The sequence below is a fragment of the Gopherus flavomarginatus genome, chromosome 2 (genome assembly GCF_025201925.1).
Source record: "Gopherus flavomarginatus isolate rGopFla2 chromosome 2, rGopFla2.mat.asm, whole genome shotgun sequence".
Taxonomy (NCBI): Eukaryota; Metazoa; Chordata; order Testudines; family Testudinidae; genus Gopherus; species Gopherus flavomarginatus.
The window spans coordinates 213693059-213720305 of NC_066618.1; the positions used below are offsets into that span (position 1 = coordinate 213693059).

General features: G+C 42.1%; 1 protein-coding gene across 4 annotated transcripts in view; it reads right to left on the minus strand.

Moving 5' to 3' along the window:
- SMCHD1 (structural maintenance of chromosomes flexible hinge domain containing 1) overlaps positions 1 to 27247 on the minus strand; it is a 183386-nt gene that overhangs the window by 44941 nt on the left and 111198 nt on the right. For all 4 annotated transcript variants that reach the window (XM_050939184.1, XM_050939183.1, XM_050939185.1 and 1 more), the window contains exons 31-34: positions 23213 to 23292; positions 20164 to 20321; positions 5047 to 5162; positions 2959 to 3020 (exon numbers count right to left, since the gene is read on the minus strand). In XM_050939184.1, coding sequence (XP_050795141.1) covers positions 2959 to 3020; positions 5047 to 5162; positions 20164 to 20321; positions 23213 to 23292 — 416 coding nt within the window. The remainder of the gene's footprint in view (positions 1 to 2958; positions 3021 to 5046; positions 5163 to 20163; positions 20322 to 23212; positions 23293 to 27247) is intronic.

Consider the following 27247-nt stretch of genomic DNA (forward strand, 5'->3'; position numbering starts at 1 on the left):
TGGCACCTTAAAGACTAGCAGATACCTGCCTCTGGAAATGTCCATTACATGCGTCTGATGAAGTGGGTATTCACCCACGAAAGCTTATGATCCAATACATCTGTTAGTCTATAAGGTGCCACAGGACTCTTTGTTGCTTTTTAATGTTTTTATTGTATCTTGGGGATGGACAAAAGGATGGTAGGATTATTTCTTGAGATGTGTAGAAGAATAACATTATTTTGTTGAGAGAAGTCAACAGCACTATGAAGAATGGAGAAAGAAAATATTTGAGTGCAACATGGATGTACTGAGAGACATCTCCAGAACCTTTGTCCAATATTGACTCTTTCATGAACAACTAAAATGAGTGAGAAACTCTTTTGCCTTCCCCAGATGAACGTGCACAGAAGCACAGTTTGTGTCAATGTGGGGTTTGGTAGGATGGAAAATAATGAAGAGGAAGGCTGCTTAGTTCTCCCTCTGGAGCCTCTGCTCCTGAGGGGGGCAAATTCTCTTGACTATACAGTAACACCTCACTTAAAGTCGTCCCAGTGAACGTTGTTATATGTCGCTGATCTACTAGAGAACATGCTTGTTTAAAATTGCGCAATGCTCCCTTATAATGTAATTTGGCAGCCGCCTGCTTTGTCAACTGGTTGCAGAAAGAGCAGCCCGCTGGAGCTGGCTGGTGGAGGCTTGGAACCAGGGTGGACTGGTAGCCCCCCACCATCAGCTTCCTTAAGTTCCGTGTGTGGCAGCCACCCAGCAGGCTATCAATTGCGGAGCAGCTCAGGTGTCCCTCCCCTGGCTGCCGTGTGCTGCTCCTGCCCTCTGCCTTGGAGCTGCTCCCAGGAGCCTCCTGCTTGTAGTGCGGGGGCGGGGCGCAGAGAGAGAGAAGAGGGGTTCTAATGTCAGGGTGTCCCCCTTCACCACCTCCTGTACCTTGTCTCCAGGTGGTGGTGGGGGAGATACAGAGCTCAGGACTGAGGGAGCTTGCTGGCAGCAGCTGCTGCTGTCTCAATTTGCTAATCTACTTAAAAAGGCATCATTTAGCAATAAGGCATCCCCTGGGAAATATCCCACCCTCTGACTTCACCACCTCAACCAAACTTCACAATCATCATTGCTGTGTACAATATTATATTGTTTGTTTAACAGTGTGTGTGTGTGTGTGTGGGGGGGGGTCTTTTGTCTGGCAAAAAAAATTTCCCTGGAACCTAACTCCCCCTGTTTACATTAACTCTTATAGGGAAATTGGATTTGCTTAACATTGTTCTGCTTAAACTAGCATTTTTCAGGAACATAACTACAACGTTAAGCAAGGAGTTAGTATATTTGGTTTTGGTAGGAAGAAAAGAACTGCTTGGATCTGTAATCTGCCTTATAGTCTAATTCTGATACTTAGTAGTGTTTAGAAGCAAGATTTTAGGGTTTTTTTTTTTTTTGTTTGTTTTGTTGTCAGCTACTACTTAATATTCCAAATTTAGATACAGAGCGTCAGAATAATTATTGACACCTTAGTGTCTGCTTTTGCCCTACACCTCAGTTACTATAGAAGAATCTAAGGCCACAGACGTACATTTTCTTTATCAAAAGACAAAAAAGTTATTCTAGTTAAAAAGATCAGTTTTTTTCAGATCACCACATTTGGCCATTCTGGCTCTTGCAAAGTATATCTGTATTGCTGTTGAAGAAGCTTTGAAATCCTTGTAAAAGTTACCCTCTGTCATTTTATCTATGGTATCTTTGGGAAAAGAGGAGTCTCTCCACAAATGAGTAACCACTTCTTCTGTTAGTGAGGCAACTGCTTCATCAACCTTGGGTATCTGAGTTAGGGAGACGTTTAGTTCCTGGTAGTTGTAAAACTTTTTCATAAACCCTCTTTGTTTTATCTGCAAGTTCTCATTCAGATCTTGTGATAATCTCAAAGGAGAAAGACTTTGCCTTAGTGTTAGGTCCTTTTTCCTCCATGTTACCAGACTCTATATCAAGAATATTAAAGAACTGGGGTGTAAAGAACCTCTCTGAGAATCTGATTTTGGCTCGTCATGATCAGACACAGTTTCTTCAAGGGCAGAGTTGCAGGGAATGGGAGAGGTTGAACCACCATTTTTGGACTTACAATTTTTAGGCTTCTTAGCCTTTTGTTCTTTTCATTTCTTTGTGAACTACCACCACCGGAGTGATCATGCACACTTTGGATGTGCTTCCGTTAGCTGCATTTAGGTGGAAAGACGCTTGTGTGGAAAGGTCATCCAAGTAGGGCACTACGAAGGATCCCATTAGTTGTGGGAAGAGCGCACTATAGGATCCTGGCACTCTGACAGGATTCCTATTTGCTTCCCCACACTGCTTTGCACCTATTTAAGTTACTTTTGGAGCACTCCTGAGGTACCCATATTTTGCATGACACTTGCCCACTTGATAAAATCTGCTCCAGAGAAAGGGAGCACTTTCTGCTGCTGTCTGGTCCTGCCATTATAGGCAGGGCATCTGTGACACATAAGGAAAACATGTGGGCAAGCTGACAGGTTGCTAACTGTGGTTGTACTGCAGAGAAAGGAGATAGTCCAGTACTGTGAACTAATGGGTAACTTATGAGGCAGAAAATAAAGCATCTCTGAAACTGATTGGTGACAGAGGAGAAGGCATGAGTTAAAATTATCCTTTCCCTTCACCCCAAATAAATGGCAAATTATAGACAGGGAAGGTGGCCTCAAAATGAGGGATGCATTACTCCACAATCATCTCTAAATATGTTGACAAATTATATGTAAAATGTTCACACTGATCTCAAAAGAACAGAGTTTAAATTTGTGAAAGAATTCATTCCATATGCATTATATCATGCCAATACATTAGAATATACCAGTTTCTCATCAATGATGTTGTCGAAATTAAAGCATTTCTCCAACAGCTATATTGTTAATGCTTACTGTATTCTGAACTCTAATTATAGAATGAGTCTGCTCAAACCTGAAGTAAAAGAAGCCTTCATCCCTGCCATCCTTGACTTTACTACAGCCAAGAGTTGTAACCTGAAAAGAACAGGATTTAAAAACGTAAATGTAATAGATACAATTTTTTAAAGCACTTCATGTGTAACATGCTATCAAGTCTTACTAAACATTAGGAATGTAAAAGTTTAACCGGTTAACTGATAAGCTCGATGCTCATCGGTTACAGTTCTGCTGTCTCCCCGCACACTCGAGGTTCCAGCTGCCGGCCTGTGGGGCTGGCACAGGGACGCTGGTGGCGGCGGAGATCCCTGGGCACAGGGCTGGCAGCGGGGATCCCCTCTAGTTCTCCAGTAAAACGTTAAACCAATAGAATTTCAGTCAGTTCCAGGGGTAGGTTTTTTACGTGCTGTTTACATCCCTACTAAACATCAGTTAAAAATTGTATGTTTGTTAAAAAATTTAAAAGCTGTTTCCATTAAAAAAGTTCTTTAAATTAAGAAAACTGAAATAGCAGTTTTCTGAAAGAACTTGTAATTTAGAAGCTATTTTGGTATTCTCAGTTCCTGTATAATAAAGATGAATGAACTAATCGATATGTGAACACAGCACTGTTCCTTAGTATGCCAAGGAAAATTACCAGAGTTGTACCTGTTCTGTTCAGCCTTCAGAAGAAAAATGTTTTGTACAAAGAGCCACAGCCTATCTTCACTTCTAAGCATAAGAACATCTAATGTTGCAATCAACCAAACAGAAGTTTAAATCATATGATGAAAAAAACTGCAATAAAATTTCTCTTACTGTAAATTGCTTCAGATTGATGGAGGAGCTCTGCTTACTGACACATGCACAAAGGCTGCTTGATGACCCCCTTCCTCCCCCCGCTCTTCCTTCCCTAGCTGGAAAGATTCCTGCTGAGGGGTGGTAGTCTAGTGGCATGGGCTGGGAGGCACTTTCAAAGTTTTTGTGAATAATACTGGAAAAGCTTAGGGTACAATTCTTGCCCCAGTGAAGGCAAGGAAAGCTTTTCATTGACTAAAGTGGGGGCAGGATTTCACATCTAATATACATACATGAATTGTATAAAAAATCCCATATAAACAGGATGGAAGGAGGAAGTTCTGGATTGGTGGATGCCCTCAAGAGATGACCAATATATAGATTTGTCCAGCTTTCCAGCACATCTATGATAATCCAGACAACTCTGATGTATCATTTGTAGATAAACAAGAATGGAATCGCAGCTAAAAGCTGCAAACAAGTGTTATCTCTAGTAATGGTGTGGATACATGCTTTCTAAGTTTTAGTGCAACATGTCCTGCTTCTCTTTGCCCATAAGGTCAAAGACCTGATGGAGTGTGAACCTGTAATGCCAAAAGGCAAAATGTCTGTTTGGAGATTATTTTTATAGTTATTTTAACTCAGTGACAAATATAGGCTTTGGAAATTAAATCTTCAAATAAAGAGCATCAGATTGGCAAAAGGTAATACTTCACAACTCTTCTGACATCCTTATGGAGTGCAAAGAGCCTCCTTTGGTTTTTAAGGTTTGGAGAATGGTGGCTTTTTACAGTAATATATTCATACTTCTTGTCTTAAGTACAGTAGAACCTGAAGTAAAACTTCAGTTATGTACACACTTAGTTCAAAACAGTAGCTTTCCTTACTATTTAGAAAATTAATAGCAGAATGCTGTAACGGTAGTCTCATATTACTATATTTCATTATTTTAAAAATACATATTGTAGTATACATACTATTGCATTATCCATATATTAAACAATTGTCAAAATACATAAAACGTAATTAGTAACAGGTCTCCCTTGAGTGTAAATTAGTGAGCTTCTGCTGAATAGCAACAACATTCCCAACGTTGAAGTATTGCAGTTTTACTAGACAGACAACTTAGTCGTGTTTAAAGTAATAGGGACAGCAACTGGCATGGACATAATTTTACTGAATGTACAAGAAATTGAACACCTAATAGCTGCAATCCAGAAAAAGACATTTCTCTAAACAAAGCACACAGAATTCCCTTCTGTGGAAAATGTTGTCTGTGTCATATTCACAGGACCAACATGTGTTATAACATTTTCCAATTACTCACATTAGCTGGTATTCTGTTTCCACTGCTTAGTCCTTCCCATATTTTCATAGAAACCCGGGCTGGATTAATATTTTTAATAATGTTGCTATCTTCAGAAATTACACTAACCATAAAATCTGCATAAATAAATAAAAATATTTTTCAAGACTCAGTTTTACATTCAGAAACTCATGTCTAACCTCTTCAAGAATAATACATGTAAAATATTACTGTCCTCCTTCATCTCCCCCACCACAATTTTTCCTAGTCAGACCACAAAATTGAGAATGAAAGTGTGTTAGGCCATGTTTAAATTGTGGCAGTGCAAACTAATTGCCCTTTAAAACAGAACACTGGAGAGAAAAAGTTTTATTTTAGAGAAACACAAAATGCTGTATTAGCATAATATATTTGTTAGGAGGCATCCAAGAATATTTCACAATTAATCTAAATACATATTTAAGAGCACTTTATGCTGTGCTACACAAACATGAGCTACAAAATAATAAGGACTAAATATTTTCCCACTGATCCAAATATCGGAATATATTGGAAGGATAGAACAGGTCATGCTGGTGGGAGAATGGCACTATACGTGAAAGAAAGCATAGAATCAAATGAAGTAAAAATCGTAAATGAATTAAATTGTACCATAGAATCTCTATGGATAGAAATTCCATGCTCTAATAATAAGAATATAGCAGTAGGGATATATTACCAACCACCTGACCAGAATGGTGATAGTGACTGTGAAATAGTCAGGGAGATTAGAGAGGCTATTAAAATAAATAACTCAATAATAATAATGGGGGATTTCAATTATCCCCATATTGACTGGGTACATGTCACCTCAGGGCAGGATGCAGAGATTCTTGACACCTTAAAAATGATTGCTTCTTGGAGCAGCTGGTCCTGGAATCCACCAGAGGAGAGAAGCAATTCTTGATTTAGTCATAAGTGGAGCACAGGATCAGGTCCAAGAGGTGAATATAACTGGACCGCTTGGTAATAGTGAACATAATATAATTCAGTTTAACATCCCTGTGGCGGGGAATACTCCACAGCAGCCCAACGCTGTACCATTTAATTTCAGAAAGGGGAACTACACAAAAATGAAGAAGTTAGTTAAACAGAAATTAAAGGGTACAGTGCCAAAAGTGAAATCTCTGCAAGCTGCATGGAAACATTTTAAAGACCCCATAATAGAGGCTCAACTTAAATGTATACCCCAAATTAAAAAACATAGTAAGAGAACAAAAAAGAGCCACTGTGCTTAAATAACAAAGTAAAAGAAGCAGTGAAAGGCAAAAAGGCAACCCTTAAAAAGTGGAAGTTAATTCCTAGCGAGGAAAATAGAAAGGAGCATACACACTGGCAAATGAAGTGTACAAATACACTTAGGAAGGCCAAAAAAGAATTTGAGGAACAGTTAGCCAAAGACTCAAAAAGTAATAATAAATGTTGTTTTAAGCACATCAGAAGCAGGAAGCCAGCTAAACAACCAGTGGGGCCACTGGACGATCGAGATGCTAAAGGAGCACTCAAGGACAATAAGGTCATTGCGGAGAAACTAAATTAATTCTGTGTGTCAGTCTTCACGGCTGCGGATGTGAGGGAGATTCCCAAACCTGAGCCATTCTTTTTAGGTGAAAGATCTGAGGAACTGTCCCAGATTCAGGTATCATTAGAGGTGGTTTTGGAACAAATTGATAAATTGAACAGCAGTAAGTCACCAGAACCAGATGGTATTTACTCAAGAGTTCTGAAGGAACTTAAATGTGAAATTGCAGAACTACAAACTGTAGTCTGTAAACTATCATTTAACTCAGCTTCTGTACCAGATGACTCGAGGATAGCTAATGTGATGCCATTTTTTAAAAAGGGCTCCAGAGGTAATCCCAGCAATTACAGGCCTGTAAGCCTGACTTCAGTACTGGGTAAACTAGTTGAAACTATAATAAAGAACAATATTGTCAAACATATAGATGAACATCATTTGTTGAGGAAGAGTCAACATGGTTATAGCAAAGGGAAATCATGCCTCACCAATCTACTTAGAATAGGGGGTCAACAAGCATGTGGACCAAGAGAATTCAGTGGATATAATGTACTTAGATTTTCAGAAAACCTTTGACAAGGTCCCTCACCAAAGGCTCTAATACAAAGTAAGCTGCCATGGAATAAGAGGGAAGGTGCTCTGATGGATTGGTAACTGCTTAAAAGGTAGGAAAAAGGGTAGATACGAATGGTCAGTTTTCAGAATGGAGAGAGGTAAATAGTGGTATTCCCCAGGGGTCTGTTCTGGGACCAGTCCTATTCAACATATTCATAAATGATCTGGACAAAGGGGTAAACAGTGAGGTGGCAAAATTTGCAGATGATACAAAATCACTTAAGACAGTTAAGACCCAGTCAGACTGCGAAGAGCTACAAAAGGATCCCTCAAAACTGGGCAACAAAATGGCAGATGAAAGTTAATGTTGATAAATGCAAAGTAATGCACATTGGAAAGCATAATCCCAACTATACATATAAAATGATGGGGTCTGGATTAGCTGTTACCACTCAAGAAAGAGATCTTGAAGTCATTGTGGATAGTTCTCTGAAAACATCCACTCAATGTGCGGCGGCAGTCAAAAAGGTGAACAGAATGCTGGGAATAATTAAGAAAGAAATCGATAATAGGAAAGAAAATATCATGTTGCCTCTATCCATGGTACACACACATCTTGAATTCTGTGCGCAGATATGGTCAGCCCATCTCAAAAAAGATATATTGGAATTGGAAAAGGTTCAGAAAAGGGCAACAAAAATGATTAGGGATATAGAACGACTTCCGTATGAGGAGAGATTAATAAGACTGGGACTTTTCAGCTTGAAAAAAGAGACGGTGAAGGGGAGATATGATTGAGGTCTATAAAATCATGACTGGTGTAAAAAAAGTAGATAAGGAAGTGTTGTTTACTACTTCTCATAACACAAGAACTAGGGGGTCACCAAATGGAATTAATAGGCAGCAGGTTTAAAACAAATAAAATGATCTAGTTCTTCACACAGCACACAGTCAACCTGTGGAACTCCTTGCCAGAGGATATTGTGAAGGCCAAGACCATAACAGGGTTCAAAAAGAGAACAAGATAAATTCATGGAGGATAGGTCCATCCATGGCTATTAGCCAGGATGGGCAGTAATGGTGTCCCTAGCCTCTGTTTGCCAGAAGCTGGGAATGAGCGACGGGGGTGGATCACTTGATGATTACCTCATTCCCTCTGGGGCAACTGGCACTGGCCACTGTCGGAAGACAGGATATTGGGCTAGATGGACCTTTGGTCTGACCCAGTACGGTCATTCTTATGTTCTTAGGACTGCCAGTGGCAGTAGGATTTGAACTATAGCAAGTGTATTGATACTTCAGCACAGTAGTACAACTATAACTCTTTCAATCTGAAAACCAAAGGATTTAAACATCATAAAATGCTGGAATATGGGGGTTTGAAAGCCTCTTTTTTCAATGGTTGACTACTAGTACTCTAATAGCGGAAGGCTCTTTTGTTTAGTGTAAATAAAAAAGTGAACTGGCCTCTGCAAAAAACCTTTGGGAATCCAGAAATTGGAGAGGGGAGTGGGTTGCTCCACCACACCTATTTTTGGCATCAACTATCTGCTCAGTGCCCCCAGAAGGACCTGTAAATAGAATGTTCATAGATGCAACTTGCAGGTGTCACATGGCTAACAGTATATTCAATTGCATATTTAATCATTAAAAACATTAGAGAAAACAGAATACTAAAACTTTCCAAAAAATACTAATCTTAAAATAAAAATAAACTATGTAACAAGACTTAAAGCCAAATGAGTATCAGTAAGTCTTTCTTACTAAGCGTGTCTATCCTTACCGAGGCTTGTTGGGCCTTGTTGCTTATGAATTCATTGGAAAAAACTGAAGTTTACTTATTCGTAACTGGAGTTCTTCAAGATGACTCTACTCTTAAGTGTGACAAAGCAATGAGCCAACCGATGCAGACTAAAGGTGAAACCTCCTCTAAGCAGTGCCCCCACCCCTTCCTTCAGTGCTTCGTACATTGAGGGAAAAGCTATAAAAGGAGGTGCTGAGAAACCAAGAAAACACTCTGAGGAAAAAAAGAGAAGGTGGGTGGGAAGTATGATTATATGGCAGAGTTATCTTGAAAAACTTTGGTTACAGATAAGTAACCTTCATTTCCTTGAGTAGTTCTGCATATTATGGGTAGTTTGGCAGAGAGTGCAGTAAACTCAAGAGGTCAGAACAGAGTCTAATAACATGAAAAACTGAAGCACAGCTCTACCAAATTGAGCATCCACTTTTGAAGCCAAATCCAAAGCATAACGTCCAGTAAACATATGGACTGACTTTGAAGTAGCAGTCCCATACATTTCCCAAATCAGAAAATTTTTAAGACAAGCAAAAGATGCTGCTACTGCTATGGCGCTAGTAGAAGGAGCTTTCACACCACAAGGCACAGAAGCTGCTGCTAACATGTAACATTTAAGGATACATTGTTTTACCCAGCTAGAAAGTTTTAGAAGATACATGATAATCCTAATGATTTTTTAGATTTTATTTTTATTGTTTTATATAAAATGTAAACACATAAACACATAAATAAATGCACAAGATGGAAATAGAATCACAGGACTGGAAGGGACCTCGAGAGGTCAACTGGTCCAAGTCTCTGCACTTATGGCAGGACTAAGTATTATCTAGAACATTCCTGAAAGGTGTTTGTCTAACCTGCTCTTAAAAATTTCTAATGACGGAGATTCCACAACCTCCCTAGGCAATTTATAGCATATAAATAACAAAATTCAACGTTCATTATTCACAAAACCTGGAAACAAAACAGAAGCCCCTGAACCCATAGAGGTCACATAGGACATCAAGTATTAAAGTGACTGATCAGATAATTGAGAACATAACCTGTGAATATCAGGGACTAATATATACTAAATAGCAGAAGTATGCAATAATTTCACGTGACCAGACAGACTCATATTTTTTCCAAATGTTTCTATTAGTCAGCCATTTTTTCCCCACTAAAACTTTGTAGAGAGCTCAATAATCCAGTCTGTGTATGAGGAAAGAATTGCAGATTTCCAGTTTCTCAAAATAAGTTCTATTGTGGCCACTATATCCAGTTAACATTAAGAAATGGATTGCATTAACTAGTAGTTACTGCAATCCATTTCTTAACGTTAACTGGTAATACCAACTCATTCAGCACTCCTAACACACACAAATTTGGAGAAGGAAAGATAGTGACATTAAGTTCTTGAGAAAGTACTAAATGTGGCATTCCAGAACACATGCATTTTTTGACACATATAGAGGTAACAAGCCTTGTGGATGAGGGAAGCGGTAGATGTGGTATATCTTGAGTTTAGTAAAGCCTTTGATACTGCCTTGCATGACCTTCTCATAAACAAAATAGGGAAATGCAACCTAGATGGAGCTACTATAAGGTGGGTGCAAAACTGTTTGGAAAACCGTTCCAAGCGTAGTTATCAGTGGTTCACAGTGATGCTGAAAGGGCATAACAAGTGAAGTCCCGGAGGGATCAGTTCTGGGTTCGGTTTATTCAATATCTTCATCAATGATTTACATAATGGTATACAGAGTACATTTAGAAAGTTTGCGACTGATACCAAGCTGGGAAGGGTTGACAGTGCTTTGGAGGATAGGATTACAATACAAAATGATCTGGACAAACTAAAGAAATGGTCTGAAGTAAATAGGATGAAATTCAATAAGGACAAATGCAAAGTACTCCATTTAGGAAGAAATAATCAGTTTCACACATACAAAATGGGAAATGGCTGCCTAAGAAGGAGTACTGCGGAAAGGGATCTGGAGGGTCATAGTGGACCACAAGCTAAATATGTCAGTGTAACACTGTTGCAAAAAAAGTGATCATCATTCTGGGATGTATTGGCAGGAGTGTTATAAACAAGACATGAGAAATAATTCTTCTGCTCTACTCCATGCTGATTAGGCCTCAGCTGGAGTACTGTGTCCAGAGAGTAGTTATTAGTGGTTCACAGGCATGCTGGAAGGGCATTACGAGTAGGGTCCTGCCACCAGGGAACAGTTCTGGGTCCAGTTCTGTTCTATATCTTCATCAATGATTTAGATAATCGTACAGAGAGTACACTTATAAAGTTTGTGAACGATACCAAGCTGGGAGGGGTTGCAAGTGATTTGGAGATAGGATTATAATTCAAAATGATCTGGACAAACTGGAGAAATGATCTAAAGTATATAGGATGAAATTCAATAAGGACAAATTCAAAAGCAGCAAAGAATCCTGTGACACCTTATAGACTAACAGACGTTTTGGAGCATGAGCTTTCGTGGGTGAATACCCACTTCGTCAGATGCATGTAGTGGAAATTTCCAGGGGAAGGTATATATATGCAAGCAAGCTAGAGATAATGAGGTTAGTTCAATCAGGGAGGATGAGGCCCTGTTCTAGAAGTTGAGGTGTGAAAACCAAGGGAGGAGAAACTGGTTCTGTAGTTGGCAAGCCATTCACAGTCTTTGTTTAAGCCTGAGCTGATGGTGTCAAATTTGCAGATGAACTGAAGCTCAGCAGTTTCTCTTTGAAGTCTGGTCCTGAAGTTTTTTTTGCTGCAGGATGGCCACCTTAAGGTCTGCTATAGTGTGGCCAGGCAGGTTGAAGTGTTCTCCTACAGGTTTTTGTATATTGCCATTCCTAATATCTGATTTGTGTCCATTTATCCTTTTCTGTAGAGACTGTTCAGTTTGGTTGATGTACATAGCAGAGGGGCACTGCTGGCATATGATGGCGTATATTACATTGGTGGACGTGCAGGTGAATGAACTGGTGATGGTGTGGCTGATCTGGTTAGGTCCTGTGATGGTGTCGATGATGTAGATATGTGGGCAGAGTTGGCATCGAGGTTTGTTGCATGGATTGGTTCCTGAGCTAGAGTTACTAGGGTGCAGTGTGCAGTTACTGGTGAGAATATGTTTCAGGTTGGCAGGTTGTCTGTGGGCGAGGACTGGCCTGCCACCCAAGGCCTGTGAAAGTGTGGGGTCATTGTCCAGGATGGGTTGTAGATCCCTGATGATGTGTTGGAGGGGTTTTAGCTGGGGACTGTATGTGATGGCCAGTGGAGTCCTGTTGGTTTCTTTCTTGGGTTTGTCTTGCAGTAGGAGGCTCCTGGGTACACATCTGGCTCTGTTGATCTGTTTTCTTATTTTCTCATGCAGGTATTGTAGTTTTGAGAATGCTTGGTGGAGAGTTTGTAGGTGTTGGTCTCTGACTGAGGGGTTAGAGCAGATGCGGTTGTACCTCAGTGCTTGGCTGTAGACAATGGATCGTGTGGTGTGCCTGGGATGGAAGCTGGAGGCATTAAGGTAGGCATAGCGGTCGGTAGGTTTTTGGTATAGGGTGGTGTTAATGTGACCATCACTTATTTGCACCATGGTGTCTAGGAAGTGGACCTCCCATGTAGATTGGTCCAGGCTGAGGTTGATGGTGGGGTGGAAGCTGTTGAAATCGTGGTGGAATTTTTCCAGAGTCTCCTTCCCATGGGTCCAGATGATGAAGATGTCATCAATGTAGCATAAGTAGAGAAGGGGCGTGAGTGGACGAGAGCTGAGGAAGCTTTGTTCCAGGTCGGCCATAAAAACATTGGCATTTGTGGGGCCATGCGGGTGCCCATAGTGGTGCCGCTGATCTGGAGATATATATTGTCATCAAATTTGAAATAGCTAAGTGTGAGGATAAAGGCACAGAGCTCAGCAGCCAGTTGTGCTGTGGCATCATCAGTGGATACTGTTCCTGACCGCTTGTATTCCATCTGTGTGGGGGATGTTTGTGTAAAGAGCCTCTACATCCATGGTGGCTAGGATGGTGTTTTCTGGAAGGTCACCAATGCATTGTAGTTTCCTCAGGAAATCAGTGGTGTCACGGAGATAGCTGGGAGTGCTGGTGGCATAAGGTCTGAGTAGGGTCTGATGACAATATATCTCTCCAGATCAGTGGCAGTGCTGTGAGCAACCGCATGGCCCCATAGGTGGCCATGCTGCAGCAAAAAAACTTCAGGACCAGACTTCGAAGAGAAACTGCTGAGCTTCGGTTCACCTGCAAATCTGACACCATCAGCTCAGGATTAAACAAAGACTGTGAATGGCCTGCCAACTACAGAAGCAGTTTCTCCTCCCTTGGTTTTCACACCTCAACTGCAAGAACAGGGCCTCATCCTCCTTGATTGAACTAACTTCATTATCTCTAGCTTGTTTATACCCTTGTTATACCTGCCTCTGGAAATTTCCACTACATGCATCTGATGAAGTGGGTATTCACCCACGAAAGCTCATGCTCCAAAACGTCTGTTAGTCTATAAGGTGCCACAGGATTCTCTGCTGCTTTTATAGATCCAGACTAACACGGCCACCCCTCTGATACCTGACAAATTCAAAGTACTCCATTTAGGAAGGAACAATCAATCAATTGCATACATACAAAATGGGAAATGACTGCCTAGGAAGGAGTACTGTGGAAAGGGATCTGGAGGGTCATAGTGGACCATAAGCTAAATATGAGTCAGTGTAACACTGTTGCAAAAAAAGCAAACATCCTTCTGGGTGTAGTAGCAGGAGTGTTGTAAGCAAGACAAGAGAAGGGATGGACTATCCAACTTTGATTATCTCCAGCACTCATCTGTCTGTAGTGATGGATTGCCAGACTGGGTAGCAGGAACTTAAATGCTCTCTGAATGGCTGGGAGATGGTAGTTCTCAGTGTTGAAAGTTGTGGGGGTCTCGAGCCCTCAACCAACCTCTCAACCTTGCTGCCTGGCTAACAGTTGATGAGATATGGTAGATAGATGATAACCATCAAATCACCTTTGGGGCTGTTCTTTCCGGGCTTGTGGCTCGTATTGCCTGTGTATCTGTGCATATGGTGTGGACTAGAATCTCTGTGGGTTGTAATACCTTCCTTGTCTTCTCTTTGTACTGGAGTATAGATACACAGGGACTTCAGAGTAGCCTCGAGTTCTGGAGGGTGTGCAGAGACTCATCGGTTTTAGCTGTGAAGAGTTTGGACCCTTTGAAAGGCAGGTCCTTCACTGTTGCTTGCACTTCTTTGGGAAAGCCAGAGAGATGCAGTCAGGACGCCCTTCTCATTACGATCACAGTGACTGTAGATCATGCTGCTATATCTTCAGAGTCTTGGACAGCGCGCAGTGCTGTCCTGGAGATCAGCTGGCCCTCAGAAATGAGTGCACTGAATTGCTTTTTTCTTCTCAGGGGAGAAATTAAATAAAATCTGATATTTTGCCATAATGTGTGTGGTCGTATTTTGCTAATAACGCTTCATAATTAGCAATTCTAAAGGGAAGCGTCACTGAGGAATAAGCTTTTTGGCCAAAAAAGTTGAGTCTCTTCTAGACTATGTCATGTGGTGTGTTTTAGGGGTATGATTATCTGTCCCTTTCATTAACAGCATCCACTAACAGGGAGTTTGGTGTGGGATGTGAAAAAAGAAACTGTACCCTTTGCAGGGACATAATATTTCCTGTCGGACCTCTTGGAGGTTGGAACAATTGTTGCAGGGGTCTGCCAGATGTGTTTGACAGGTTCCATGATTGCATCATTCACGAGTTAAGCGATTTTGAATGATGCTGATGTTTGCAGGATGTCAACGAGCTTATGTTGTGAATACTGCACTTCCTCCAGGGAGATGTCAAGGGAACCTGCAACTCTCCTATAGAAATCCTGGAAATGTCTAAAGTCGTCCCCCACATTGGGAGGAGGGGGCATGATGGTGTCATCTGGGACAGAGGAAGAAAAATGGATTGTTGGTTTGACTTCCTGGTCAAAGATTTCTTCCTGTTAGCTTGTCATCTCTTCAGGGAGTTCAGATGGTCCTGGTACCGATGGCACAGGTGACTGCTGTGTACCCTCCCTGTTTGGGGTAGGAAGTTTGAGGTGATGTGGGGGATATGCCATCCATGGGGCCCAATACTGCCACCGTGGAGGGAAGGGCATAGGAACCATCCAAGGATGCTCGTAACACTGATGTTCTTTGGCCCCTGTGTAGTACCCTTGGTGTGGTGGGGCCGTTTTGATCGTTTCATGGGTGGGAGAAGAGCAGTGCCACGGGTGTGTCTCTCCCTCGTTCTCATCCTCATCATTGCTCGACAATGGGGGAGCAGATGGCAGTGGAGTGGTGGGGTGGCTCGGTACCGAGAGTGCTGTAGTGATCTCAGTGCTAAGAATGGGACAGTCAGTTGTCGAGGATACCATAAGGTCTCAGGGAAGGAAGAACTGTTGTGGTGTCAGCTGCCTCAGTGCCGTTGATGTGGTAATGGTGGATACTGGCTGCTGTGGAGCTGTTGTAAGGGTGCACTTGTTAACTGTGCTACACTGACAGGAGGTAACAGCATAGGCTGCAGTTGTTTTGATGTGCCTGGTGCCGAGTGTCGGGATGGCTCCGCCAGTGCCGAGACATGGCGTTTCTGTTTCCCCTTGGTGCCTTCATTGGAGCTAGCTCTCTTGACATCTTTAGCTCTTATGGTACCGGAAGGTCCCACTATCTTGGCTGTGGTGCCTGTTGGTATTGACAAGGTCTCTCAGTTTGGGGGACACTGTTTCTCGAGCTGGTGAGGACAATGTACACTTCTTAACCAACTTTTTAGCAGGGTAGTCACATGAGTCTCAAAGAAGAGCCCCTTTCAGAGGCTGCAGTTTGTGAACTGTGTCCCGGGGGTGTCCGTGCTTCTGGCTCAGATGCTGGGTGGAGACGTTTCTCTATAAGCAGCAGTTTAAGCTGCAAGTCTCTGGCTTTTGTGGTCCGGGCTGTCAGTTTGTGACAATGTGGGCATTTTTGAGGCATGTGTACTTCGCCCAAGCAACGAACACACTGAGAGCGTCCATCTGAAAGCAGTATTTAAAGTCTGCAGGTGAGGCAGTGCTTAAAGCCTGGTGAGTTGGGCATGCCCCCGAGGGGAGTATTTCCCCTCCCCCATGGGGAAGGGAGATCTAAACACTACTCTGCCAGTTAAATGAAATGCCAACTTCTACTGAGGGAAAGAAAAACTTTTTTTTTTAACGAGAAGAAATGGGGAGAAAAACAAGGAAGACAAATTATCCATTCTACTAAGAGAAAAGGGGTAAATTACTAAGCTCTGAGGTGCTGCTGAATGCTCTGACTCAAGACAAAGGCGGTAGAGAAGGAACTGACGGAGGGTTGGTCGCACAGTACTAGTTAACCACCTGAGACAGTGCAAGACTGCGCACGTGCGACCCAATAAGGCACTGCTCCCACAAATCACCAATTACAAGTGCAAGGGTGATCAAACACCTGAAGTAGAGCACCCACAGGGAGAAGGTGGTCTCCTTCTGAAGCTCTTAAGGACCTCCTGTCAAATGAAACCACTTTTCACTTTTAGCTTGCTCCATATATCTAACTCTGCCATTCTAGGGGAGGAGAGAGGAACTTGGTGATCCCTTTTCAGAAAAGATCTTCCACCACCATCTCTTTTTAAAGAGTTTACAAATTTTGTCCCAAAGAAGAAAAAAAGTAGAAAAACTGCTCGCTGCTGGCCCAAAGTTAAATTTTTGAAATCCAGGAAATGAAAATTAAGGGACAGCTGGCTGGAAGCCAAGTATCTGAAGGAGGATTATTTAGGATATGGCCTAGTGGACAAGTCTGAGCTGCCGATGGTATAGAGACTGAGGTGCAATCTAAGAATCTGACTGGGAGGAAAGTAAGGGTCCAAAAATCTGAACTTAACTCTTGGAATAACTCTGGCAGAAGATGAAAACACTGCTCTGTCTAGAAAGAACTGAAGAAAGGGAGGAGAATGAATGCAATAATTTTGCATGCTCACCCTGCAAATGGAAGCCACAGCAACGAAAAAGGGAAAACACACCATAAATTCAAAGGCCTGGCTTGACATGAGTAACTGGACATTGGTGAGGCCTCACTTCTTGGGAAATAGGAGTAGGGAAGTAAGTAGATCAGCAGGCTAGAAACTGAATTCCTGAACTCACCCCCTACATTTGAGCCTGATCAACTCAAGGGTAGTTTTACTGAACGCCAACAAAGAAACCTCAATGACATCTGACCTGAGTTCTTAGGATCCAAGTAAATAAGGGCTCAGAGGCTACTAGGTGAATAAGATCTCTGAAGCTACCCCAACATACCCATAACATTCAAAACGAATCATAGGTTTTGGGAACATAACAGCCATTTTCCATTAGAACAGCATTGAATATCCCTTCCCTGGATTAGATTAGAGGTGTATATTTGGGGAAGTTAACTTTAAACACCTGTAGCAGGAACTGAAGGGCATGCTGGAGGGAATAGTTGCTGAAAAAAAGATGCATCTTTTTTTCATTCCCTCTGAGAGAAGCTATATTCAAGATCTCATACTATTTAACTGCAGTGGACGATTGGCTCCTGGAGAGGCAGTCAGCAATGTAGGGGGAGAGGGGTCCTCCAACAGATTATCTTTCAGATATCAAGTCCATTCAATTTCTCAAGGCTGTTAGTGCCAGGTATTTTGGATTAGAAAACTGGGTGGGGAAACAGGATAAAAAGAAGATGCAGCTTCAATTGGTGCAAGACACACATACTCACTACATCAGAAAAATCAGGACTTGGTGAAGCCATTACTGTGACAGTAAAATTATTTCCACCAGGCCCCGCCTGATTTTCCACCATCCTTGGTTAATCTGAGTAATAAAATGGAAACGGTTTCCTAGTTTTTTCTTTCCAACAGTAGGAGAATGAATCTGTCAAGGATTTTGAGAGTGAAGTTCCTGGAGACCAACACAGGGAGTTCGGTTGTCTTGTGTGGAGCAAACCAATCAATGGTTAGAGTTCCACACTATGACAAATCTCATTGAGCACCTGCAGGTGTATACTTGGAATATGGGAGTTTTGCTCAGGCAGTGGATTATAATATTCTTTGAATTTGAGGTAAATGACTGAAAAAAGCAATGTGGATTTTTCTACCCAAGTGTCAAGGGAAGGGATTTCAGACAAGAGCTTGGTCTGAGGCTACCTACCAGTTATACATATGCCACTGCAGTCAATTTGTCTAATACCGGCTTTTAGGCAAGAAGGATAATGTGGAAAGCCAGCACACTGATACTGGACTTCCTCTAAATAGGAGTCAGATCTCCTGCTGTTATCTGGGTGAGCTCTACCAGCTTGTGACATTCATGGTGATGCAAGAAGAGGAGTGTCAGGACAAAACCTGAATCTCCTGTCATAAACGGATAGTTAAGAGTTAATGGAACAGAAGTACTTCATATCTTTTTTGCCTGTAAAGGGTTAACAAGTTCAGTGAGCCTGGCTGTCACCTGACCAGAGGACCAATCAGGGGACAGGATACTTCCAAATCTTGAGGGAGGGAAGTTTGTGTGTGCGCTGTTAGATTTTGGTGGTTGTTCACTCGGGGGGCTCAGAGGGATCAGATTTGCAACCAGGTTTCTCTCCAATCTCTCCGATACAGGCTCTTATATGTCCAGAACAGTAAGTAATAGGTAGATAAAGTGAGTTAGGCTTATGTTTGTTTTCTTTATTTGCAAATGTGTATTTGGCTGGAAGGAGTTCAAATTCGTATTTTGCTGAAAGGATTTTAATTTGTACTTGTATACTTAGGCTGGGAGGGTATTCCCAGTGTCTATAGCTGAAAGACCCTGTGACATATTCCATCTTAAATTTACAAAGACAATTTTTACTGTTTTTTCTTTCTTTAATTAAAAGCTTTTCTTGTTTAAGAACCTGATCGTTTCTTTATTCTGGTGAGACCCCAGGGGACTGGGTCTGGATCCACCAGGGAATTGGTGGGGAGAAAGGAGGAAGGGGGGAGAAAAAGGTTAATTTTCTCTCTGTGTTAGGATTACTTTCTCTCTCAGGGAGAGTCTGGGAGGGGGAGAGAGAAGGAGGGGGGAAGGTGAATTTTCCTCTCTGTTTTAAGATTCAAGGAGTTTGAATCACAGTGATCTTCCAGGGTAACCCAGGGAGGGGAAGCCTGGGAAAGGCAACGGTGAGGGAAAGGGTTTACTTTCCTTGTGTTAAGATCCAGAGGGACTGGGTCTTGGGGGTCCCCGGGCAAGGTTTTGGGGGGACCGGAGTGTACCAGGCACTGGAATTCCTGGTTGGTGGCAGCGCTACAAGTACTAAGCTGGTAATTGAGCTTAGAGGAATTCATGCTGGTACCCCATCTTTTGGACGCTAAGGTTCAGAGTGGGGAATTATACCATGACACCTCCAAACCTAGGGGAGAAATGGTAGCAGAGGTGGGATTCCCAGTCTATAGAGCAACATCTTCAGAAAAGAGAAAGAGCCAGTGACTGAGAAAAACACCTCAGAGTGGGCACAAATGGAACTAGCCCACAAGACCAATTCTGTATACGTTGCAAAGAGGCCCACAAGTTGAAGGACTATTTAATTTAGATTATTTTTTTTTGGTAGAGGAAAAGAAAGTGGAGTAAGACCGAGAGGGGCATGATGACTAAGCCTTTGTCTATACTGACATTTTGTTGGTAAAACTTTTGTTGTTCAGGGGTGTTAAAAAACCACCCTCCTGAAGGACTAAAGTTTTACAGATGAAAAGCACTGGTATGAACAGCGCTTTGTCGATAAGAGCGCTCTCTTGCCGACAAAGCCACTTCCGCTAAGGGAGTAGGGGTGGGGGGTTGGAACTTTTTTGTTGTCAGGAGAGCTCACTCCTGCTGACAAACAGCAGCTACACTGTGCGCATTTTAGTGGCACAGCCATAGTCTAAAAACATCTTTTCTCCTCCAGGCTTTTAGCAGGCATCAGGCAAAAATTGGGCAAAAAGGGCAAAAATGAAACTTCTGTCAATCATTTCACATATTTGCCTCCTGTTTCTCGATAGGTGAAGCCAAAATGCTGATTGTAAAGGCTTTTGCCAGTCAGGTATAACAGAATATTAGCTAAAAGTGATGTATGAAAATACTGATCATCATTGAAATAAATCTCACAAATCACTTTTTATACACGTCAAAAGCCATAATTTATTTGGCTGGCTGGTTTCCAAAATTACACTCCCACCCCGCAAAACAAAAGCTAGTTTAAATACAGCTACTCACCAGGGAAGGTACTTCCTGCTGCAAAAGAAGCATTTTTGTCATACTTAACATTCAAACACACAGGTTTCTCAGGGTCAGGCAGGACATTGAACTTGATTATAGGGCAATCTAATGTGTTCCTGTTGTATGAGGCTTTAAGTTGTAACGTATGCTCTCCCCTGAAACATAAAGCAATCATATAACAAATTGTTATAATGCAATAATAGCAGTTTTTCAAAAAGCTGTTTAAATGGATTTTCATAAAGGTACTTGTGACTTATTTGGCTTTCCGAGCTTACAATATTCTCCTCCTCACGCTCACTTCTATCATTGATATAAAAATTATAGTAAAGGTAAAAACCTAGTATTAATGCAAGGTTAGAAATATCACGAGTCAAGAAATGTCTAAAGTTTAAGATGTTCTCAAAACAAACTATGCACTAATGAGAGTTATTTGCATTTACTTTTGCTTTAATATTCCACCATTTTGACCAATTCTCAACCCCCTTTTCAGGATCTGACTTGTAGGACAGTTTAGATCATTAGGACTAGAAGGAGAGAGAGCTATTTAAAAGGTCACCTGAGAGAAATGTGTTCTAAACCATTCCCAGTCCTTGCTAGCCAAGGATCGAAGCTGAACACAGGCCTCACACCTAGCAACATACACTGAGACTATTAAACCATGAAGAGGTCATTAACTTCATAATATAGAAATGTGAGGGGTTTTTTTATTTACAACACTACATTTTTAACTATGGAAAAAGATTCGAACATTTTTCTTCAAACTTAAAAAGTTATTTTTGTTCAAAATATCTTAAGTTAAAAATGCAAAAATATTAACTGATATAAAAACTGTAAGCATCAAAACAGAAAAGTGTGCATTTACGATGTCATCCTCACATATTTTTGCATAACATGGAGCTGTTTTGGTTCTTTGGAAAAATTATTACAAATAGCTTAGTTACTGAGTACGACAATTATTGAATCGACAGATCTCCTCTGGGCCACCTGGCTGGCTTAGAAGTATTAAAAATTGTTATAGTTTATCTTGGGTTGAATGTTTCAAACCATGCTCCCTATGTCACCAAGACTGGACCTATGAAGGGAACAAGTTGGCCTCAGTCCCTTAGTTTCTGTCTGCTTATATGGAATGCAGGAGTCTTTAAAGAAAAGAAAAAAAAATTACAGCAACTAATTTGTGGTAGAAATATACGTGGAAAACTCTAGGCTACTTAACAGGACCTGTAACTATATTTCTCTTTCACTCTAATTCTCCTTAAAATTTCGACTCCAAGGCCTTCTCTAGACTGGGAAAAATGTATTTGTTTAAAAAAATATGTTAGCAAAAACATTTTAACGAATATTTTTAAACATTGCTTGATACACCTCTAAACACTGATGTTATTGACTTTAACACGTTAGTAGGGTATGGTCAACCCCTAGGTAGTAACACATTTTGAAAGATGTTAAACCCCTATCTACACTAGGTGCTACATGATGGTTAAAATGTGCATTTTTAGAGATTTTTTCCACATCTAAAAAAAATCCCATAAACAAAAGCAGCAGCTTCTCTTGGCAGACGTATGGAGTAAGCTATTACATTCGGTAAAAGAAAAAAAAAGGGGTTTATGAAATGACTTTTTCAAAGCTGAACAATTAGTCTAGCCTATGCACCCAAACAATAAGTTACTCCTAAGGGAATTTTGAGCCAAAAAATTAAAAATTCTGCACACTATATTTTAAAACTCTGCAAAATTCTGCATATTTATTTGTCAAAATAACACAATATAATCATACCAGTTTCAATTATTTTTGGTCATTTACTTCAAAATATGTGTTAGCATGTCTGTAACAATATAGGCAACAAAGAAAAATTCAGGAAATGTTTGACAAATAGATTCATTAGTAGGCATATTAATACAATTTTCTGAATAATAATTCATTTAAACTACAATATAGAATCATATTTCCCACACCTCTCAGAACCAGTGAAAAGGCTTGGGGGAGTCAGGGATAATGGAGGAGCTGAAGGAGAGGGAAGTAAACTGCTGGGAAGGAGATTGGGTGTGAACTTGGAGGGTTGGTGGGTCTTGGTGGGAAAAGTATGGAACAGATTTTTTGAGGGGATAGGGAGGGATTGTTAGGGAGCTTCCCCCATTCAGACCCTGGCTGACTCCCTAGTCTCTCCCATTCACTCAGGCACATCTGCCCCTGTCCCCATGTGTTCCTGCACCCCCATGTGTCCTTGCACCCCCTGTCCACGTGTCCCCCACTCACACTCAAACACCCACTCTCCTGTCCCCATGTCGCTGTCTCCCCACTCAACCACTCCCCGTCTATGTCTCTGTACCCCCTCCCCCGTGTCTCTGTGCCCCCACTCAGCCACCCTCAGTCCCTATGTAGCTCTGCACCCCCTCCACCTCTGCCCATGTGGCCCTGCGTTTCCACTCCCATTCAGCCCCTGACCTAGACTGTCCTTCCCACTAGCCCTTATAAGCCCCCGTCTGACTCTCTCCCCCCCCCTGCAAGCACCCTACACTGTCTCCCCATAAGCCCTGTCTCCTGACCTGGCCTGGCCGGTGCTGCGAAGTAGGCAGGCTCTTTCTTATCCCTAGCTGGCTGGGAGTTGCTGCTATGTTCTATTGCCACTGCGCCCTATAGTGGGCAAAAGGCAGAACTGCATAAGTTATTTTATGCAGGGGACTGCTGTGTTCTATCACCACAGCACTCTTTGGTGGGCAAAAGGTGGAACTGCAGAAGTTATTTTCTGCTGGGAGCTGCTGCTGTTCTTGCACCTCAATGATCTCTTGTAGGCAAAAGGCATAACTGCAGCAACATTTCATCAGAAGCTTTTTTTCCTGTGCAAAAAATTAAAAATGTGCGGCTCATTAATTATGTGCACATGCAGTAGTGTAGAATTCCCCTAGGAGTAAATAAGTTAAGTGTTTGCACTTAGTTGCCAGGAAGTCATCCAGAGCTACTTTAGTAAACATGCAACTAACTAACTTAAAGGTATCTAATAAGAGTCTTTTCAGAAGTTAACTTTTATCTACACATTTCCATTACTTACCTGGGTGCATGAATACTAATTATTCCCAGATTAGCCCTACCATTTTCATCTGTTTTATGTTGTTGGCTTGAAGGAATGATCTGTCAAGAGAGGAAGGTTGTCAAGACATTTTTTTCTTTTAATGAGACAGTAGTAGTGTCAAGTCTTATATTGCACCAAAAACAAACATTTTCTCTTTTTCTATCATACTTTATTTCAACTCAATACCTTTCCTTGTATTCTGACAATTCAGCTCATTTTTGTATTGTGCATCTCCTGACTCTTATGATTTAATGAAGATTTTAACAGGTTCTGGAATATTCTTGACCAGTTCTTAAGTAATTTTGTCTGACTAAGCAGATTTTGGTTTAATTAACCGGGTTATATATTTTACTATGGTTATATGTTTTGTTATAGCCTGATGTCAATTTAGTTATTCTGTAGTATATGCTAATTGGGCTATATTTTAAGTTGCTTGCACCCTCTACAAACGGCCTCCCACTTCTCATTTGTATCTATCTAGATTTGTTTAGAGTTTGAGGGTGATTACAATACAAAACGTTACAGACATAACTGGTATATATGGCTATGAAATAAAGATATACTATGTACACATACTACTACAAATGCGCATGCCCAGTGGAATACACAAAGGGACCAGTGCTCAAAAAACCTGACAACTGCATACCACACCAATTCACTATTAACTGAGTGTAAGGACTGAGAACTAATTTGAAATTCTTGTTAGCAGCTTCTCCCCTCATTCAAAACAAATGGGTAATGCCTCTCACCTGTGGAATTTAGAGGTAGGCCAACGTTATTGCTGAGAAGCAGCAAGTAGTGATTCCCAGAAGTAGCATGGGAAAGGATAAAGAATTTTAATCCAGAAGGATAACAGGCAGAATAGAAGTTATCCCATATAAAGGCAAAAACGTTGTAAATTAAGGGAATTTGGAAACCAACCAAGTAGTACCTTTCTTCCAAAGATGCCTCTTCAGAGGAGAGAACCTATTTTGTCAGTTTTTCTCATACGAGGTTCAGACACGTTCTTCTCACACGCCACAGAGAATCTTGTAGAAGAAGCCCCGATTCCCTCTGTGAATGGTTTCCCAAGTGCCCATCAGAACAACTAGTGCAGCATTAATATCTAGCAACTTTGAAAACCTAAGGCCTTGACTGTTTGGATGGAAACGAAACAGGGTACATTTGCCACATGTACTTTGTAGGTTCAAGATGTATCTTTAGATTTCTAGGGATGCCCATTTATGCTATGACCTCACAATGGAGTGCTAAGGATTGGAACAAAATGATGAAAGAACGATTTCCCAAGAATTGTGGAAAAAACATCATACTTTGGGCAGAAAGCTTTCTGAAGCTATGACAATATTTTCCCCAATAGCAGCAGTGTATATTTTGTATAGAGAGAAGAAATAAAGAATGTCTTTCAGAGGAAATGGCAACTAAAAAGGCTAGCCACAGGCTTGTGTAATCTGCCATTTTGTTTAGTCTTGATACCTCAGACTCAGATAGGGAGTCAATACGCCGGCATAAAGATCGGCACTAATGCTGGTACCCTATTTTATATGATGTTTAGGTGTAGGACTTCAATCAATCAGCCGGAAAACTCTAGAATAGCTGAGATCACAAGAATTTTGCGATTATTATTCCGGTAGTATCTAAAATCCAGTTCTCCTGAAGTGAAACAACAGGAACGGTGTCAATGTTCGTGTTGCGACTGGCTACGATAGCCACTGAGACGAGGACCTTCGGCGTCACCTGCCTCGGTCCCATCGGTGTCCACTCCTCAAGGCAGAGCAGTGGCTGGAGTCTCTGTCAGTCGAAACTCAACCAGACAACCTGGTGGGGGTTGATAGCGACCTGCGTGGACTACGCACGGGCTGGTTGCTGAGCGGCGAATGGAATCAGGAACAGTCCCTCGATCGTGACCGGTACCGAGTCAGGGGCAACTGCACAGATCCCAGCGGCGGCTTGCCTCTGACTGCAGGACCAACATTGGTGGTGCTCCTGATAGGGCATGGACATAACGTCCTGGGCCACTTGCAAGGCCTCTGGCATGAAGGGTATCCAGACATCCGGAGAAGCCTGCTCCGAATGGACCAGGCTACTCTGCTTGACCTGAGTTGGAGGCCCAGAGGCCGATGGGGACCAAGGACTGCCTAACATGGGTCTAGCCTCTTCCCTAGTCTTACTCCAGTGCTGTGGCGGAGAACGCCTCTCCTTAGCCTTCTTGGCATGCCCTGCGAACGGGGAGCGGTGCCAACTGGTAGATGGTGCCGGGGGGTTGCAGTGCATCGACACCGTGGTACCCAGTGCCGACTTGGAGCGGCGCACCAGAGTCAGGGTCAATGCTGACTCCATCAGGATGACCCGGAGCCTAATGTCTCTCTCTTGGTCCAAGGCTTGAACAACTTGCAAATCTTGCAGCGATTGCTGAGATGGGTTTCACCCAAACAGTGTAAACAGTCTGCATGCAGATCACTCACTGGCATTGGTCACCTACAAATGTTGCATGACTTAAAACCTAGGACATGGGGCATGCCCCGGCCCAGGCACACTAACTAAACTAAACTAAAACTAATCAAACTACTAACTACAGGTACTATACACTGAACGAACAAGAGTTCTGGGGAAGAGCTGCAGCAAAGCTGGAGCAGAGCAGTTCCAAAGCACCTTCACTGGTGGCAAGAAGGAACTGAGGGTGGGGAGAGCACGCAGTGCCCCTAATACTGTGCCACGGAGGAGCCACTCCAGGGGCCACTAGGGGCACTCTCCTATGGGTACTGCTAGTGGGAAAAACTTTCAACACTGGTGCACATGGCGAGCACGCACACCTATTGTGGAATACACATGAGCAATCACTCAAGGAAGGTATTTTATTAATAATATCAATGAATTCCTTGCAAACCACTGGCTGCCTCTCTTTGGAAAGCCATGAAGATTTTTGGGTTTCTTTTGCTAGTGGTAACTGTAGGGTACTTCCACAGGCTATTTACAGGAGGGTTAGTATGCTGTTTGGACCATTCAACCAAAACAGATACTTGGGACCAATATCCTGATTGTGAGAATAGCCTGTAGATGGCCCCAGGAACCTGCAAATATGTCTGCCTCTTCCCAGGCTAGTTTAGACCCATGTAAAGTATTTGGGGGAGAGATCTAGTACCACTCGGAGCTTTATTCCATTTGGAACACAGGTAGCAATTTCCCACTCCCCTTATAACCTCACAATGGTGCAGCTGCATGGGGAATGGAAATCTTATGTGCCTTGGTTCTGGGCACAGACTGCCTGAAGTGCTCCTTAAGCTTTAATGTAGAGCTAGCCTATTGAGAAGGAGATGGGCAACCCTCTCCCTAACTGTGAACCCCTTTCCCTGGCAGAGTGAAGGTCCATGGACTGAAACTGAGACAAGCACAATTCCCCATTGCACTGCTGCTGAGACAGGGCTTCATAGGAATAACAGGCTTCTTTGAATGCCCAGACATGCTGCAGAACACAGAAGAGGTAGGTTGGGAAAGCAAAGGAAAAAAAAGTTTAAATCATAATTTGTACAGCACTTGCTCATTAACAATATGAATCACTTCCTTATGAAAGGGATGCTTGGCTTTTGTCTTTTTGACACTCAGAGCCTTTGGAGTTTGCAAGACTTAGCCCTGAGCAGGCGGTGAGCAGTTCTCCTCTTTGCGGGAATCCTCATGCTCCTGGTCAAGCTTCCCACGGTGGTGTCACAGCTTTGGGCAGGGGAGTAGAGGCCCCAGCATGCCATTCTGACTCAAAGCCCTAGGCCATGACAAAGCAGGGCCTGGTGTATTGTAGCAGCAGGGTATAGCTGTCCTTTGAGGCACCTGAAAAACTGCCTGTAGCATCTCTTGGACTTGGTTCAATGCTTGCAAAGCTTCTTTGCTGTGAAAGCAGAGGGAAGAGGGAGCCCACTGTTGTACCAAAGAAACCAGAGGTTACAGCCTCAATATTCTGGTGCTTCCTCAGTGAAGAAGAGAGGAGCTAGAGAGTTAAATGAAATCATCCAGCATGAAAATGAA